Here is an 18751-nt window from a genome sequence, read left to right on the forward strand (position 1 = left end):
ACTACAAAACTCAAAAGCTAGGTGGCAAGCAAAAGGAATTTCAGAATGGAAAATGCATGTTCTTTCCTATTGAACCTTGCTGAAGTTCATGGGCCTGAAATGGGTTTGTAAACATGGACTCATTATCAAATGTAAGACGTGGTTATGGAGACAGCTTAACAGCAGTGTTGCAATGTCATTTAGCAGCCACCTTGACTTTGCTGTCTTACAAAGCAAACTGGTCACTTCCTGGCTATTACCTGGATCTTCTCCAGGAGTGATACTGCAGGCTTGTTCTGCGTTTGCTACTTCCTGCTGGTTTATGCAAAGCGTGAATCTGAGATTCTTCAGGGAAAAAAAAAAAACAACCAAAAAAAGCTTCTTTAAGAATATAAATGAACTAAAGAAGCAATTATTATTCATCCACATTTAACAAATAGTACAATTATTTTTTTCTTTTAACTCTAGGGAAATAATAATGAACAAAGCCCAGTAAATTTTAAATATACTTGCTATCTAAATATCCTGGCCCAGCCAATATCTCTGCTGCTTAGTGCATTTTTTTTATGGTTTACTGCTACTTTGTCTCTGTTTCTGTTCAGGATAGAAAAATCACCAGAGCTCAGGTGGGAGATTATGCAGTAATGTGTTTGTAATCAACAGATTAGTTAATCAGCCATGATTTATTAATGATGAATTAATTATACCTGATTGTGCAGTTCTGCTGCCTAAATGGAGCTTTAAAGGAGTTATTTTATTAATCATCATTGTGCTAATTGCAGACACTTACAGAAGGATTGCTAATTAAACATGCAACCATATGCAAAATAAGCAAGGCTGCTGAGAGTGGCAAGAAAAAGAGCACTCATTTTCTGAGTAGCAACTTTACTTTGATGAACTATAGTGTAGTTGACCTGATGATTGTAATTACCTAGACATGCTTTAATACACTGCAAATTTTCGGTCAACAGTAAAGGAAATGAATTGTGACAAATTCTGTTCATCTTTCCTAGTGCAGAAAATAGGTTGCGCACTCTTCAAATGAAATCATTTGAGATTTGTATGGCCTTGTTTTATGTTTTCATGTGAAGGATTTGCCTGGTGTTTTTATTAGCTGTATATTGTTAAACTAATTTAACTATCTTAGCATTCAGGATCTTGCTCAAATTTAAGTTACCTTAGCACCAAATGATATGTGTCACTTGAAATGAGAATTCAGACTCAAAATTGCATGAGTCACATCAAGAAAAAAAAAAGAGCACGGGGATGTTTAAGTTAATTTCCAAAAGCCAAAGTCTGCACAGAAAATACAGAAAGGAAACAATACTTAACAGTAGATTTCTGAGAAGAGACTACTATAATTTAAATAAATACTAGTATCATGTGATCTTCAAGTAGCACAATTTTAGGTCCTTATAATGCTAAATACAATCTTTGAGTGCTGTGGGCTTCATCATAGTGGACTTTCCATGGACTCTTCTTAATGCAGGTTGCTAGACCTTCCTCATTAATTAAATAAAACTTCTTTAAAAGAGAGAATTTTCTGGAACTGCCTGTATAATATCACAGTTAGTAATGCAGAAGTTTGGAATTTAATTTTTTTTCCTAAGAAAAGTTAACTTGTACTGTTTTGATTAAATTAAAACGTTGAATCGCGAGTTAAATTTAAGTGAAGATACTAAGGGGAAGGCTCCAAAATGCAGTGTCTCTGGTTAGTGTTTCTGGTGCAGAGGATTTGCAGAACTTTTTGTGCTGGTCTCTTAATAAAAAGGGCAAATTATGTGAAAGGAAAATGCAATTCCAAAAATTCCCATGTGCTTGGGAGTTATTTATCATGTGTCCAGTGACCAACAGGTCATTAATCTACAGGTCACTGTTAGTTTTGAGTAAACCTGTGGCTAGATCCAACAGGTGAAACATTAATATTTGAATACACGTTTGCTCATTTTACTTCTTTGGTATATGCCTTTGCAGTGCCATACCTCACGTAGGGGTCAGGAAGAAAATACATAACCCTGAGGAAGTAAGCAAAAAAAGAAAAAAAAAAATAGAGCAACATAACCCATAAAAGTTTTTTGCTGTGGAATGAATGTACAGATTAAAGGGATGAAAATAAACTGGGAAGCCATGTTTTAATTTAATAAGCCACTTAACAGATCTACTTAAAGTATTCATAAAAATACATTGCATTTCTTTTGTATTATCTAGATGAGTGCAGACAGCAAGTTGTTATCAAAGTTGGAAAATTTTGCGAAAGGAAATAAAAGATTTCATGACAGCAAGAGGTCACAGGGAGGAGCCATGTGGTCCGTAATGGATAGGAAGGGAAATTAGCAACAGATGAGGCAGTTATTTCTGGGAAAGGGAAAATTTCTTTGTCTCAGTATTTATCAGAGTGACAGGGAAACATGCCAGAAACAGAGGGAACCCTCCCAGAAGTAAAAAAAAGTAAACTAAATGAAAATTAGGGTGATGCCAGATCAGGCAAACATTAATTAATTTCAATTAAAAATCAGAAAAATCTGCCAATTAAGCAGTTTGATTCTGACTTCTGTTCCTTCTGAGGAGTGGATTTGTCTTTAATTACCAGTCTTAAACAAAAAGAACAAAGGAGAACCAAAGTATTTTTCTCAATTGCTGAGTCACTGTCCTTTTAGTTCCTAAAATTTACAGCAAAATATAGTTAAAATTTTTCAAAAGAATGAGAAAGTGGAATAACAAAACCCAGTGTGTTAGCAGACAGTAGAAAAGTGTGATTTATTTTTACTTATTTGTACTAGAGGTCAGTTTTAGTGTAAGACCTTTAGTTTAGACTGGTGATTTATTTAGTGAGAGGTTCGCTTTTACTTGTTTTTGCCTCACTGAATGGCAAAAGAGAATAATCCCCATTTTTTTAATGTCATGAATCACATAAGCATAAGTTTTAGCCACTTTCCAGTGTTCTGTGACTTTTTTGGTGATACACCCAAACCAAGAAACCACTTTCCCGTATGTAATTTTTGTCCCCTTAGGAATCACAGGATAGATAAAATACATTAAGCAAACTCAGGAAAATTTGTCAAGAACATTTCTAGAGTTGTAAAGAGGAAGGAGTTTGATGGAGATTAATTATGTTTGTGAGGAGCAGGAGAAGGAGGTGTTATTCCTGTGTAGAGTCTGAAATATGTCACCATAGTTAAAACACTTACGGGCATACCCTCTTGTTTTGCCACTAGTTGGGAGTTAATGATGCAAAGACAGCTTGTCTGATCTGGGAGTCAGGTTGAGAGATGTTAGGCTAGAGAAGATATTATGTGGATTATTGTAGAGCTGGAGCAGGGTATGAAGTGTAGCAAAGCCAGGAACCTGAATTTGAATTCAGATATATTCTCTACTGATCTTTTGCTATGCTTTGAATCCAAACCAAAGGAGACCTACCAGAGTTCCCATCCCACCAAGCTCAATTCAGGTGGGAAATTCCATCTGGAATTCTTGAAATTTTCTTTTGTTTCAGAAAGCATCCTTTCTCCATAAATATTTATGGCTATAAACAGAAATAAATTATCTTAACAACTGTGATAATTTTAGTCACCCATATTCAGACAGAAATGGCTCCTTTCAAAAGGAAATAGCTGGTTTTAAAACCATCTTTTGTACTTTAATCTGTTTATGTGTAGCAGCTTTCTGAAGATGTGTCTGATTGACTTACATATTTAACATCACAGTCTGTATTCTTACTAATGTTAGGAGTGTGGTTACTACAACTTTCAGAAACCTTTCAGCAGTTAATAGCAATAATAAAGTACCCTCTTAATAAACTACAGGCACTTTCTCAATAAAGTTACAATTTCAGCAGAAAAAAAAAAAGGTAGATTAAAGGAAACACCTGCTCCTGTAAATTACTGTGCTGCAGGTACCAACCCAGGAGACTCTGCAGATGGTTCTGTATTTGCAGACCTGACCTCACCACCCCTTCATCAATCTCTGACTGACTGATTCTCTCCAAAGTAGAATACATCATATCCCAAGGTACTAGGAGACACCTTTGAATTAGTCCCAGTCTGAATACCAATTAATTGGTACTTCTCTTTCATTTTGGAAGTTCTTGACAAAGGATTCAGTTGTCTCATCAAGAACTAGTACTGATTAAAAGGTGGTACAGTCAGACAATTCTAGGAAGAGCTCTAAAGGGTATTGTACTTCAGGAGGTGTAATCTCTGCTAGATTGCCCTGCTGAATGGGATTGGGTTGTGCTATGCCCTAGGATTTTGAGATGGACAAAAAGAAGGTGGAATCTTGATCCTTAAAAGGTTAAAATATTAATTCATCATGTCTGTTAGACTTTCCTGTCAGCCAAGAAAAAGTAGAAGAGAGATTCTAAATTCTGTTTGTTTTCCCTCCTCAGCTGTTTTCAGGCATTTTACTTCTCCTATTGAGACCTGAGACTGATTATGCTGGTCTTTTCTTCACTAGGACAAATTTTCTCATGTGCTTCTTCCGATACGTACCTATGCAAAGGCCTTGTACAATGTATTAAGACCAGTTTGATCAATAGATACTTTTTCTTTGTTGGAGAATACATTATCACCCTTTCTAGAAAACAGCCCTTCTGAAAAAAATAGATACAAGCTTGTGTTCCATGTCCAGTCATAAATGTGCCTATTTCACATCCATACTCGAGATTCAGAGGAAGACAGAGTGATATGGTGATATGTTTTGGGCTTCAGTGATACCTGTAAAATATTTAAGGTTGTTTCCTCTTCAATGAACACTGAATTTCCCAGCTTCTTTATTCTCTGAATCCCGGCGATTAAATGGCTGCTACTTACCTTAAAGAAGATACATGCTATCCCTAAACAAAAAGATTTAGAGAATAAGGAAAATTAATCTCTATGCAGTTTGACAGAATTCTGTGTGGTTTCAGACTCTTCCTGGGTTGCTGTCTGGGATTATTAGGTAACTTCGATAGTTTTTTCTGCATTTCATAGATGCAAACATATAAGGCCTATAAGGCTTCATCTGCTCTGATGACCTGAATATGTATCACAGACTGTAATATTCCCCAAAGCAATCGGTGTACTGAAGCCAATACTTTTCCATTTAAGTATAGCGGAAAGATATCAAAATTAAATATAAAATATAAGCTTCTGAAGAGCCCCTATTCCTTGGTAAAATATCTAGGAACTTGCTCTTGTAAATATTTTCTGTGTTTCCAGTTCATGGTTTTGAAACGTTGTTGTCCATCTATTTGATCTTTTTATGGGTTTGTCTGTTAGATTAAATAGCCGTTGCTGTAAAGCTCGCATTCTTGACTTTCTGGTGGAAAACTTTGGTGGGAAGCTCTCCTGGTGTTTTGCTCTAAAAGCATCCCTAATTCTTTAAACCGATAGCACTTTCATTGAGAGCATTTTTCAGTGAGTCTGAATTACAAAAATATAGTTATTACTATGATCAGGCACTACTCTTAAAGCTGTAAATAAAAGCAAGTAATACATACCTTTTTGCTTCTTAATTGTTTATGAAGAGGACCAGATGCAACAGAAATACAGCTGCCTTACTGCAATTATTGCATTGGGAATTAAGGTCCATGAGTAGTTGATGACAAAAAAGACAATGTATGCAATTACATAAGGAAGATTTTGTCATTTATTTTGAATATCTAGAAGGAAACCAGTTTAACAGAAGTGGATGAATATACTGCTGTAAAAAGCTTTTAATTTGAAATTTCCTCTGTGGTATTCATTAAGTCTTGGAAAACTTCCCCATTCTGAAGTTTGGATAATTCAAGAGAAAACTCTGCTGAAGTCTGATAGGATGCTGTCATTTGAGATTCTTGAAATCTCTGAAATAAGGGATGGAAAAAGCAACTAGGTTTATGGGAGAAAAACAAACAACAAGCTTTTTGGTACTAAATAGTCAGTATTTTTCTATATATTGGATGAATTGATTTTTTTGCTCTTCTAGTCATGGTTTATCACTTTTTACGCTCTGCTATTCTCACATATATAATTGGAAACGTTGTCTTTGTGCATTCCAAATCCCGCATTATATATTTGCAATCACCACATTAAGTGTTTCTTCATTCAAAACCACTTTACTTGTGGCTTTTAGAATATAGCTGTCACATCTAATTCATTATAGCTTGGAAATGTGACACTTAGGAGACCTGAAAGTCTGAAACATCAAATGTTACCGTGTGCCTAACTAGAACAACTTAATCTTTTAGAATTGCATTTGTTTTGATGGAAGAACCTCTGTGGCGTCCTGCTGTCTGTTTGGACAAAAGAGCAGATGTGTTATATGCATGTGTGCATGTGCACTCATCTGTCTGGCAGGATGCAAACCAATACAGCTACAAAAGTTCCTGGGTAATTTGGAAAGCAATAATTACAACATCAGCCCTTACAGTTAATAGTGTAGTTTTTAACTTAAACTGAATGTGAATTACTTAATTTGCATAACAGTTTAAATATAAAGCAAGAATCTAATGGTAAAGTGCTATAAAAAACAAAGTGAGATGTATGTATGTTTTCTATGTATGTAGGTATATACATGTAGCTATGAATTTCTTCTGAGGTTTCATTTTCTTTTACCCATATGTTTGATCCTTGCCATTTTTCAGTAAGTTTTGAATTTCAGCAAGTAAAGATAACCTTATTGTAAATTAAAAAAAAAAAAAGTAAGTAAAAATGGGTTTATGGAACACATGAGGATTTAATACATTCCCTCCCAGAAAAGGTGAATACTGTGTTTTTGTTAAACAAGTCACTTTGTAGTTCACACTGACAGCATTGTGAACTGAGATCTTGGACAAGCAAAACTTGCAGCTGTTTTTACCTTTGGACACTTGATTATTCTCATTAACTGCAGTAGGATTACGTAAACATGAGAAGTTAAGCATGTATGTAAAATTAGTATGTAGAACATCTAATTGGAATTCTAATTTTCTTTACTAATGGGTTTTTTGTAGAACATTTCTTCACATTCTGAAACTTATTTATGGAATATTTATGTATTAACTATTATACATTACTGAAAAGAAGTGTGCAGTAGTGTATTTTAAAATACAGCATAACCTTATGGACATACAATATTTAAAATGCTATGAGGATTTTTAATTGACAGAACTGAATACATTAAATCTGAATTACATATATCAAAATCACTTAATCCATTATTTAAATAATTTAGCTGATTAAATATATATTATTCTATATTTAAATAATTTAACTGATTTTTAATACATATTCCTCTATATGTATTCTATATATCTTTGAATAGAGAAACCTTGAAAAAGGCACTTAGCTAACAATTTTGTTAAAAAATGTTCCTAAATATATTATTAAATTAGAGAATTCTTGTGTCTCATTTTTATAAAGCACCATTTGTCAGTTCACATCCTTGAAAATGTTACTGCAAATACTGTCACTTCTTATTTGTACATATTTCTTTAGGTGGATACATTTATTTTCCATATATTTTCAGTGCAGAAGTGAAAGTTAATGATGCTTCCAAAGAAATATCTGGACTGCACGACTCTTACCAGAGAAATGCTGTTGTGAAATATTTTGAAAACGGATAGTCAGTACATTTATGTAACTGTTTTGCAAGTATGCAAAGTGAAGGATAATCGACAACAGTCTCATTTGTGTAACAGCTTTGACCCATTAGAGGCTTTTAAATCATGCATCACTGACTTCAGGGTTGCCGTTGTCAAGCTACTTACAGATCCTAGTTAAATCAGGCGTTTCATATTTTTGCCCTCACTCGCTTTTGTTTACCAGCAGGAGACAAAATATTTAATTAGTTTTGGGGCATTTATAATCTCCTCTGGGCCAGCTACAGCCACAATGCTGGACGCCACTTCTGAGTTAATTCCAGTCAGGCTGGCCCCTCCAGTACAACATATGGGGAACCTATAAGCCTTTAGCAAAACTTGCAACTGAACTATTAGAGGGGTGGGACCTCCCTGCTGGGAAAATACTGCACAACAAAGCCAAAAGGGGCCGGCGTCACCAGTGGAGGTCAAGGCAGCACTTAGACCAAACAGCATCTGGCAAACTGTGCCAAATAAAAATCAATGAGAAGCAGGGCAGTGGGTAGTAATTTTATGCCTGTTTGCACAAGAAAATAACTCCTCCTGAACTGAAAAATTATTTTATAGAAATATTAACAGCATTTTTTGTCATCACTTTCACCATTGTTGCTTCATGTATTTTATTTCAGTCAATAAACTGTATGGCACACCTTATACATGATTTTGGCTTGGACAAGCAGCATTAATTGTAGCATTAATTATGTTTTGGGAAGTGAAGAGTTTTGAGATTCTTCTTCCTAATTGGTTAAGGATTAGATGTATAACTAATTCACATACAAAGTGCATTACATTCTCTTCATGTTACAACAGAGAGTTTAAGAAGGAAAGAAAAGACACTATGTAATATTATATAGATCCCAGCCAGTGTAAACTGGTGCAGCTCAGCCCACTTGAAACCTTTCCTTGTTTTTCATCTTCCTTTTATTCTCACTTTCTGTTCCTGCTTCTGTCTCTGCTTATATCACATCTTGTGATCCTTGTTTTTCCCCATTGTCTTTCTGTGCTTTTCCCAAAAATTCCAACTGGTGGTGCTTAACTTAAAAATTGTAAGCAGTCTGCTACTGAATTTAGTGGGATTACTTAGGGATTAATATTAAACATACTTAAGTTGTTACGTGTTCATGGCATTAGACGCCGTATTTTACCCGTTACAGAGCTGCTTTCTTGTGCACCTTCCTGCTTGGCAAAACAGGGACCATTCTCTATGGTTTTTGGTTATTGTCTACTTGTCAAGAGGTATTTCTGTTTTCAACAATTTCAACACTCATTTTCATACTTAAACTATCTTGTATTTTAAACTACCTGCACTTTAATTCCTTTTGTGCTTTGAGTGAAGCAGGTTGCAGGTAAAAATCTTTATAATATACATATACACTATAGTGTTCCATAGATTGACTAACTTGCAGCACTAGCTTATGTGTCTTCCTAGTTTTCTGTGGTTATAGGTGCTGGGAAGGTGTTAGCTTCAGTCTGAGGGTCTTCATGCCTTTTGACAAAGAATTTTTTGCTTTTGTTTTGTTTGTAGCACTGGTGTTGCTTCTGTGTCAGGGACTTACTAAATTTTGTTACATTTGTAAAGTTTTAAAAATAAACACATGAATCCTAGTTCACATGTGCTGGAGTTTGGCTGTTACTATCTCCAGTCTTGGGAACAAATGTCTGGTTCAAAGTTACTGTATTTGGAGGACAGTGGCACAGGAGATGAAGCGTGAGAGTTTATCTCCCTGGAATCTCAGAGATCCCCTTATTTTACAGAGGTGATTGTGATGCACAGGAGTGTGGAACAGCAGGATGAAAATTAGATGCGAGACATGAAAAGGGTAGAGGGAGTGTAGGGGCTGTAACAGAGGGAAGTCAGGACCAAGACTGAGTAACCTCTGAAGTACTGCTTACTCCAGAATCTGGAGTTGAATGCAAGAGTCCCAAGTTTATACTTCCTTCGGTCAAATCAGCTGATGAAATATGTCTTAACCACCTCCTTCATCTTTCTAATCCTGAAACGCCTGGTATAGTAAAAGATAAGTTTATCTCTTGTGTTGCTGGTTACCCTGTTAGAGGTTTTTCGTAACAAGTTAGAAAAACATCTGTCAGAGACTGTAAAAACAGTAATTCTTGTCTGGAGTCTGGAGGGTAAACTAAATCCCCTTCTCTCATCTGTTCATTGGTGCATAGCATAGATAGTGTTTTTAATAAGTCTGAAGCTATATTGAAACTGGGTATATAGGAAAATAAAATATGGTTAGAGAAACTGAATTACATCCAGATGGAGGGATTCTGTTCTTGCCTGTGCCAAAATGCCTTTGTAATGCCTAACAAGTAATTTTAATTTTTTTGAAGTGGTTGCTGTGGACAAATTTGTACTGTCCAGTGCTACTGAAGCTAGTGCCAAACAAGTTAATTCATGTTTGAAAGATGAACAGAGGATCAGTGTTTTGCACAGGGTGGCTAGGGCAGCTGTAAAGCAAACCTTAAATTTAAGCTGTACTATTTCAGTATGGAAGCTTCCTTGCACAATGCTAGTTGAATGGTGAACGGTGAAGATAGTGGCAGGTTTGCGTCCCCTACTGTGTGTTGCCTATAGGTCTCTTTGTGAGAAATTTTAGGCCAGCTTTTGCAGATCACTGAACATGCACAGGTGGAATTGACCTCTGTAGAGAACTTTATTTGTTGGCACATGAGAACCTTTGTGGTGTGAAATACTCAGAAAATTTGCTGGCTTTGTAATAATGTGTCAAAGGTTTTTTTTGCTGCCTTAGTGGTGCAGTGGTTTCCAGTACCATTCTAAGTGGAAATTTCCTTCTTTTCATGAGCTGTTTCATGTATATTTGTGTGTGTATATATGCATATATGTAATAGTAATCATAGTCAATATGTAATACAAGTGGGAAACATTTGAAAACAGTTGAATGTTCAAAGCATGTTCCTCTAGTACCATGATAAAATTAAGGCTTTCTATTTTATTACTTTTTTTGGGTTTCAGACCTCTTGTAAAATCACACTTTAAAACAAAGTTAGGTTGAAAGGCTGTTCTGGTCAGGATCACTGAGGAAGGCTATGCGTTTTGCGCCTCATCTGAGGGAAAGCTACTTAAGAAAGGTAACGGAATAAAAAAGGATGACTGTCAAGGAGAAATGGATAAATTGAGAAGAAGTGATAGCTTGAGAGCAGTATGGCAAGTAGAGCTTTTAAGTGTGGTTGGGAGACTTACGTGTTGAACTTTTACAAAGAAAAAGCTCACCCCAAACGCACTTAAGAAGAAAATGAAATAAATGTTCTAAGCACTCTGTATAAAAGGGTGTCCAGTATGAAGTCGGGAAGCTCTAAGTGAAATGACTGTAAACTCATCTTACTGCTGTAGTTTGCTATTCAACTTAACAGTGTCAGTGTCTACATTTCCTGTCTGTTGAGGGTACAGCATTCACTTGTGAATTATTTTGTTTTCTAATTGTCCTATAGCAGTGATATAGAAAACAGTGTAAATAACCAAGGAAGGAAAATCCATTATTCTGCACACCACGGATTTCTAGCCTGTCTTGTGAGCTGAGTCAAATATTACTAGAAATTGGGCCCTTAAGGGTGGTCATAGTTTGCTAGTTACCCACCTGCTCTTAATTAAGCAGCATACAGCATGCCAGTCTTTCACGTTTGCTCAGTATAAACTACGGTGGTAAGAAGTCTTGATGAGACTTCCAGAAAGGATCTATCTGAGATTAAATAGTGAATGCTGGCTGGAAGGAAGAGGTAAGATTCTTGCTTTGACGTACTGCTTATATATGTTATTTTTGGAAGAACTAGAGAAGGTACTGACAAATTAGACTATAACCAGAAATGTTACTTTCACTTCCTCTTAAAATTATTGTTTGTCCAACAGAAGTAATAAGATTTTTGCTTTCCATATTAGTATAGATGGAAGAAACCCAGCTCTTCATAGTGGGTGCTGTGATAATCACATCTGAGTTATTAACTGTCCTAGCAGGCAATTTTTAAAGTATGTATTTATGTAGTCATAAATCCTGAAACTAGTTTGTTTCTTTAATGGACTGAAACTACCCTTTATTTTCCTAGTATTAGTGGTGACTTAGCAATGCTAAAATAATTTGGCTTATGACTGAAAGAGCATTCTGGCTTGTCACTCTTGTTTTTTTCTGAGAAAAACATTGTATTTTGATTAAAGATATTGCTTTAGAATTAAAATGTGAATCAAGAATAATGCTGCAAGGGTCATGGAATAACACTAAATATGTACCTGCATAATCAGAGATTCAAAGATTGAAATCTGAGTAATCGAGTAGACACAAGTACTCTTTCTGGTGATTCTAATGTTCTTCTGGCTTGAGATTATGTTATGACATAAAATAAGAGTAAAGGTAAATTATTGAGAAATTACTAATGTACAATAAAGATGAGAAAATATATGGTGGGATTTAGAAAGTATATCACATCAGAATATATTAATAGCTTTTTGAAAACTTCCAGCAATTTTGAGAATAATTTGAAAAATGGTTAAAAGAATAAGACCTCTGAGAAATTTTAGAAATAAATGAAGAGGGGAATAGAATTACAAAACCAATAACAGAGACAAGCTGAAATATAGAGGAAATCACACCTGGTGGAGGAAACCTGGGAAAATTTCACTGATAGCATTTCTATTATTGACTGAGCAATGAAGCAGTTTATTTTCCAAAAGCTTGAGCTAATTTATTTTCATATGGCTGGTGGGCTATGCAGATGAACTAAATCGATTGGTGTACATGAGACCTTAACATTTACTTTTCTTATTTCTCTTTCATAAAGCAGAAGCTTAAGAAAATTATAGGTAATGAAAACCAGGCATTTAATCTGTCATGGAATAATTTTTAGCTTTATCTATAAGCTGTAAAATCCTGTTAGAGGTCTGTTGTTACTCCAGATGGATTTTGGTCCTTGTCCTGGGATTTGGTAGTAAATCATTTAAAGTAAAGTTACAGTTTGTTTGGTAAGAGCGATAAATCACAGCTTCTCTCTTGAGATTATATCCGTGTGTTAGTCAAAGCATGATAAAGATGGTGAATCAATTAGGAAGAGGAAGATTAACAGCATTGTGTATTACATTATTATGCATTAGTGGAGTAAAATACAAAGTTTTAAAGAACTGATTTTTAGTATGTTTGAAGTCTTCATTGTAATTCATACTGGCATGAGATATTAAGTTAAAAATAGGAAAACTGCTGAGAAGTGAAAAAATACGATAGTATACCATATGATATTTTAAAGGGGTGCATTTCACATTTCTGGTATGAAATTAACAGCACTCTTAACACTAAGAGTGGTTAATTCTCTGAAATGAGTAATAGCTATCTCATGAAAACACACAATATTTATTAACTTACAAAACATCTTCATTTTATTGTGTTTATTTTTATAAAAATCCTTTGAGATTTTCTTTAAGAGACAAAGGATTTAATTAACAGATTTACTTGGGCATAGAAGGCTCTAACAGTAAAATATGCTATGGCAATAGCATGAAGATCAGAGGTGTATTTTTTTTTTTTAGACTGCACATGCCATATTTCCCATGAAACATTTTCAGAAAAGAAATACCTCACATGTTCTAATTGCTGATCCTTCTGTAAAAGACATATGGTTATGTGGTTTTTTTTCTGAATGGTGCTGTTCTCAACTCTCACACACAAATGATCAGAAATTGTCATTCAGAAAGTAGCATTTTAAGGCATGGTAGTAGTTCTTTATGTTTAGGAGAACAGGTCAATGCACACAGCAAGGAATGTTGCATTTATAATGAAACATGATGCAGTTATAGTTCTTTAAAAGTTGAAGATGTGGCAAACATTTTGATAATGGAATAATGGAGACTCCCTACCCCAACTATACTGTCTGTTCAAGACCATTAGGATTCAGAATATTAAGAGCAGAGCAACTGGGCGTAACAGTCTACATTCAACATCTGTTGTGCTGGAGTCCATTAGTGTTCAATTGCATCCTATTGTTTTTGGATTATTCAACCTCATTTCATTGTCATTGCTTTTGCTAGGGATTAATCAGCTGTTTACAACTACACCAAGTTCTGGGGTCATAAGGAAAACAATTGAGCTATAGTTCTAAATAAATATACAGTATTCAGTCTCTATTGAAAAAAGTTACTAATTTATGAATGCTGGTAACAATTTAATTAAGTTTGAAATCAATACAGATAATAAATCATTGCATGGCAGGGTTGTTTTTTGCTTTTTTTTACCTTTTGTGTATATAATAAAATGATGCTTCCTTGTAAGTTTATGTAGATAATGGTTTTATTAATACAAGTACTGTAAAAGAAATACGTTTTGATTATGAGTTGTGAGTGTATGTCTGGTGGCTTCTCTATCATTACAACTGATAGCAGAAATGATCCCTTACTGCCAGCAGACAGATTTCTTCACATGCTCTTTTATTGCATTTACTTATTTAGGGATATTACTAAAAAGACACTTCCCACCCCCCCACCCCCAGTAAAATACATGTACTTACTTTAATAAGGTGTATTAAACAGGACAGTTTTTGTATAATTTGTATAATTACATGTTTCTGTGTATGTCTGTATCATGACCTATCTAAATGTTTTTACAGTCATTATTACATAAATTCGTAACTCAATCTTAACTGTTTAAATATATTTAAATTATTTTAATGACATTAGATTTGCTGACAGGCAAATACATAATGCCCATTCTCCTCAAGATACTAGTCTCTCTGCAGTGTTGCATACTTTAGACAATATTAAAATTCTGAAGGGCTCTGAAGTGTTTCTGATAAAGAGAGTCTACTTACTTTGGTACTGTGTAATGCAAGCCGGTAGTATTCCTGGCCATATACCATTAAGCTAATTCTCTTCTGTTTCATTAGAATAGGTATTTCTTCTACCCTTAATACTAAGTAGAATTTTCACATTTTGAAATATAAATACTACAATGCACAGAGATTTTTCTTTTTTCCCTGGGCTGCAACAGATTATCCATTGAAAGGATCTTTTGCTTAACTGCCCAGGGTCTTGTGGGGCCAGCCAGACACTACTCCAGATGGCAAGTTGTTAGGGCTGGACAGACTGGCTTTGGAAGACTTCTCAACAGCTGAAGGCTGTGATGTTCGGATTTTACTGGTTTGGTTTTTTTTTCCCCCTGTAGTTCCCAGGGTGGGAAGGTACTGAGATGGAAGCAGAGTGCCGCCCGCCCACCTGCTACCACCTGTTTAGCTTTTGCAGTTTCTATAAAGCCGCATCTTGTCTGTAAGACACAATCATTGCTTGCCAGCAGGAGTCAAGAAAGGAGAGATTTCTGTTACGAAGTTACGTCTTCAGATCGCAACAGTTCATCATTTTGTAATACTCTTCTAAACTGAATCAGGACTTCTTTCATTTCAAATGGTCATTTGGAATTGAAATGTCTTTAATCTGTTAAGATCCTTTTTGGATTAAATGGACCATTTTCTTCAGTAACATACATTTTGAGAATGGACATTTCATTGTTTTCTATCTCTGTGAGTTTAAAGAAATTAAAAGAATGAAAGCGCAAGACATTAAAAACTCTTTATTCTTTATTTAAACAATAAGAAGAAATTTTCAGACATTTTCAGAAGAACCAGAAGACCTTTTATTTATCTTTTTTATTACTAGATGCTAAGAAAAATATCATATCATTGGCATCTGGAAACCGATTCAAGAGGTATGCAGGCTACACACATGAGTGCTTTCCCGACCACTTTTTAGATACCCAGTTTTTAAAAAGTAATCTTTGTGTCTGTGAAACTGAAGCTGCATTGAATATGAAAACCTGTAAATCCAGTCATTTGGATTCAGGCATGGAGTCAGACATCCAGTGCAGAAGTGGACCAGGCTGTGTTGTGAAGTGCAGTTCAGAAAGGATGGAAAGTGCTGCAAAGAGAAGACTGGCTGCCAATGCCAGGGAGAGAAGACGGATGCAAGGGCTGAACACAGCCTTTGATCGTTTGAGAAAGGTGGTTCCACAGTGGGGTCAAGATAAGAAGCTCTCCAAGTATGAGACCCTTCAGATGGCTTTGAGTTATATCATGGCTCTCACTAGAATCCTTGCTGAAGCAGAACGATACAGTACTGAAAGAGAATGGATTAGCCTTCACTGTGAACACTTTCATCCAGAGAGCTACCACCATTACACGGGACCAAAAATGGCAACAGACAGTGATCCATATGCACAGCGAATATTTGGTTATCACCCTTAACACTTTCAAATAGCTAATTAGAACTTTTTTTGAACTAAGAACATACAGCAGGGCAGATGTGTAATTTAATAATTAGCAAGAGTTAATCTGCTTGAATAAGGTAATACTGGCATTATAGTAGCTTATTCTTGTTTGCATCTTATACTAATTTGACAATAAATTTGTTTGAGAACTTTAAATCAAAATGCATTTAAAGAAGATTGAATTTATTTAATCCTGGTGGAAAGCATACTTTTAATTTGAAATCCTTTTGATGGTTGTTTTCTAGTTCCTCTAGTTCATTTAATTATTTTATTTAGTAAATTTTTGGTGGATTTTTTTTTTTTTCTACTGTGGTGAATCATGACAGTATTTTCTACAAATCATGGGCTGGATTGGCCCGTGGTGTAATGGAATGGAATAACATCGGAAATTAACTTCATTACATGTTTTTATTTTCCTGTCAGCTTTCCTGTCAGTTACTCTTTGGTTTGTTTTCACATAAATGGCTCCCATGAGAAAAATTTGATGATGTATTGGGGTTCTAGTCCTCAGAGAACTAACCTTCTTAAACTTTGTAAGTTTGACATATGGGTTCCAAGTTTGTGTAGATTTGCTTTAATCTAATTAATGGTGTCTCTTGTATGCTCAAAAAAGAGCTATTTGCAAGTCATAGAAGGGATGTTTTTGTTTTCAGTGGCTGTAAAAGCCCATGTTATTATATACCATAAATGAGAATGCTCATGTGAAAATAACCTAAACCTCTAGATTTTTGTAGACTTTAAATGTTTGGATTTTGTTTTCTAATTTTATGTTATCTAGTAATGGTAACAGAGTTTGTAAGTCATAAATAAAGTGTTTTCTATGCTATGTCCTCACCAACTGCCTGAAATTCCTGCTCTAAGGAATTACTAGTGGATTTCCTACCACAAATGTTTTACTACTTCTGTCACAGTCCTTGTAGTTTATTAAAGGATCTACTAGGTAGTGGAGAAGGATATCCAGTAGGAAATGATGCTTGCTTCCCAGTTAGTGTGTTTTATGTACCCTCTGAAAAATAGTCTTTAAAGATAAAAGTGGTAAAATGTTATAGAGCATTCTTGCAAAGCAGTTGAGTACATTTCAGCACTGGTGATGTCCTGTATAGCCTTTTGTTTGTTTGCTTCTTTCACTTGTAGAGTATAGAGGGATCTGGGTAGAAAAGGGGGTGGGGAAGATCAAAAACTGAATAGACACAAGATTGCTGGAGAAGCAGACGTGTTTGCAGCATGATGCAGAGTCTGCAGAAGTTCAGCTGCCAATGGCTGGTATGATGGTGGCAGACTATGAGGCTGAAAAGTATTTGTGCTGGTGTTGCTGTAGGGAGTTCCCAGAAACAAGCCCTCGCTAGTGTTAGCCATGAGGGAGAAGGAGAAAAAGATGCCGTCCCAGAACAGCTGTCCGTTGGTGGGTTTCCAGCAGGGAAGCCTGGCAGGTTCCCTGCTGGCTGCTGCCATGTCTCATGTTTTAGAATTCTTCCAAATGACAAACGAATGGCTTTGATATGAGTTACTTTCAACAACTGAGCAGCTTTCAGCGAAAAACAAAAGCATTAATAGAAACAAAGCCCTGTTTTGGGGGAGAGGGACTCTGCTGGAGGAACAGTTGCATGCAAAGATCTGATCTTCCTGTCTGTCTTCTCTCAGAACCCTTATTTTGCGCTTGGTCACTGTATTGCAGACTCATGCTTTTCCTGGGGAGGGAGTTGGACTGTTCCTGGAGTGAAAGCTGCTGGGACAGCATTTCAGGCTAGATTAAACACATACACAAGAGGCACTATATATTCTGAGCAACTCTCTCCTTTAAACACTGGAATTCAGGAATGTTTTTAACATATACTTTAGCCTCTCAAAAGGTAATGGATAGTACTGATTATTTAAGTGTGTGCTTTTTTCTTCTTAGGAATTACATTAGATCTTTACCAGCCAACAGAAAGTGGATTTAGGCTTCTGGGAATATGAAGTCATGTTATTCACTGATTTCTTCGCTTACGTTTATATATATGGAGAATAGAATTAGTTGCTGTCCACCATGTAGCCAACTTGATACTGTTTGAATTTTACTCATCACTAAAGGGCAAGTTTATATCTGTAATAATAATTAATGCAATCCTTAAATAATTAGATGATGTGCTGTATTACAGTAGATTATTAGCTGTAAACATTAGCTGCGAGACATTCTCACCTGCACTGCTAGCATAGTAGTGGCTTTTCTGTCCTGAAATGAGAATATGACGCAAATAAATTGTGCAATTATATGACATGGAAGACTTAGCTTAGTGAAAGATAGCCTTTTAAACTTTAGGTGGAAGGGTAATACGATACAAAGCTATAAATACCAGAATAGTGTGCAAGAATGGTACTGGTGCATTTCTGCACTAGTGTTGTATAATTCCGATTCTGTGGGACATGACAATGCAGTTTATATGTAATCTACAGAGAAGTACCTAATATAAATTTCTTTTCAGATTGCGTTTCTTCCATGCAGTGTTGTAATTTACTATGTACTGCATATGATGATAGATATAAAAATAATGGTTTAGTATGTAGTGAATGGTTGGATGAATGATAGTAAATTCGCATAAAAAGGAACAAACCAATACAAATCGTAAAATATTTGTGGCCATATTACCAAAAATTATTAAGAATTGAAGCCGAAGTCCTAAAAAGCACTCCACTGCAGTACATAAGCTTGTGAACACTTGCAAATCAGGTCATCGCATCAGTTTCTGGTGTTTAATAATATGGTAAGATTATAATGCCTTTTCTCTTAGATTTGATTGTGCTAATGGAATGTGAATTTTTTATTGATCTCTATTGATAATAATTAGTAATATTACTAGTGGGAAAATAGTGCTTTTATATAATGCTGTAGGTTTTTTTGTTTCTTGGGAGGGTGCGGTGTTGAGCTAGATGTTGGGATTTCCAATTTGCTGTCATACTGAAG

The 18751-nt window shown here is 35.4% G+C and overlaps 1 protein-coding gene across 1 annotated transcript; it reads left to right on the forward strand.

Annotated features, from left to right (window-relative positions):
• Window positions 1–14063: 14063 nt before the first annotated feature.
• ATOH7 (atonal bHLH transcription factor 7) lies at window positions 14064–16636 on the forward strand. Its single transcript, XM_062630470.1, has one exon. It carries the CDS (start codon window positions 15353–15355, stop codon window positions 15785–15787), a length of 435 nt encoding a protein of 144 aa, XP_062486454.1. The 5' UTR covers window positions 14064–15352; the 3' UTR covers window positions 15788–16636.
• The last annotated feature ends 2115 nt before the right edge of the window (window positions 16637–18751 follow it).

This window comes from Pezoporus occidentalis, unplaced genomic scaffold (assembly GCF_034315485.1).
Source record: "Pezoporus occidentalis ecotype Australia unplaced genomic scaffold, CSIRO_AGI_Poc_V1 ctg352, whole genome shotgun sequence".
In the NCBI taxonomy this organism is placed as follows: Eukaryota; Metazoa; Chordata; class Aves; order Psittaciformes; family Psittacidae; genus Pezoporus; species Pezoporus occidentalis.

Coding starts and splice junctions, on each gene's coding strand:
- ATOH7 (XM_062630470.1), top strand. CDS start 15,353: ATGAAAACCTGTAAATCCAGTCATTTGGATTCAGGCATGGAGTCAGAC.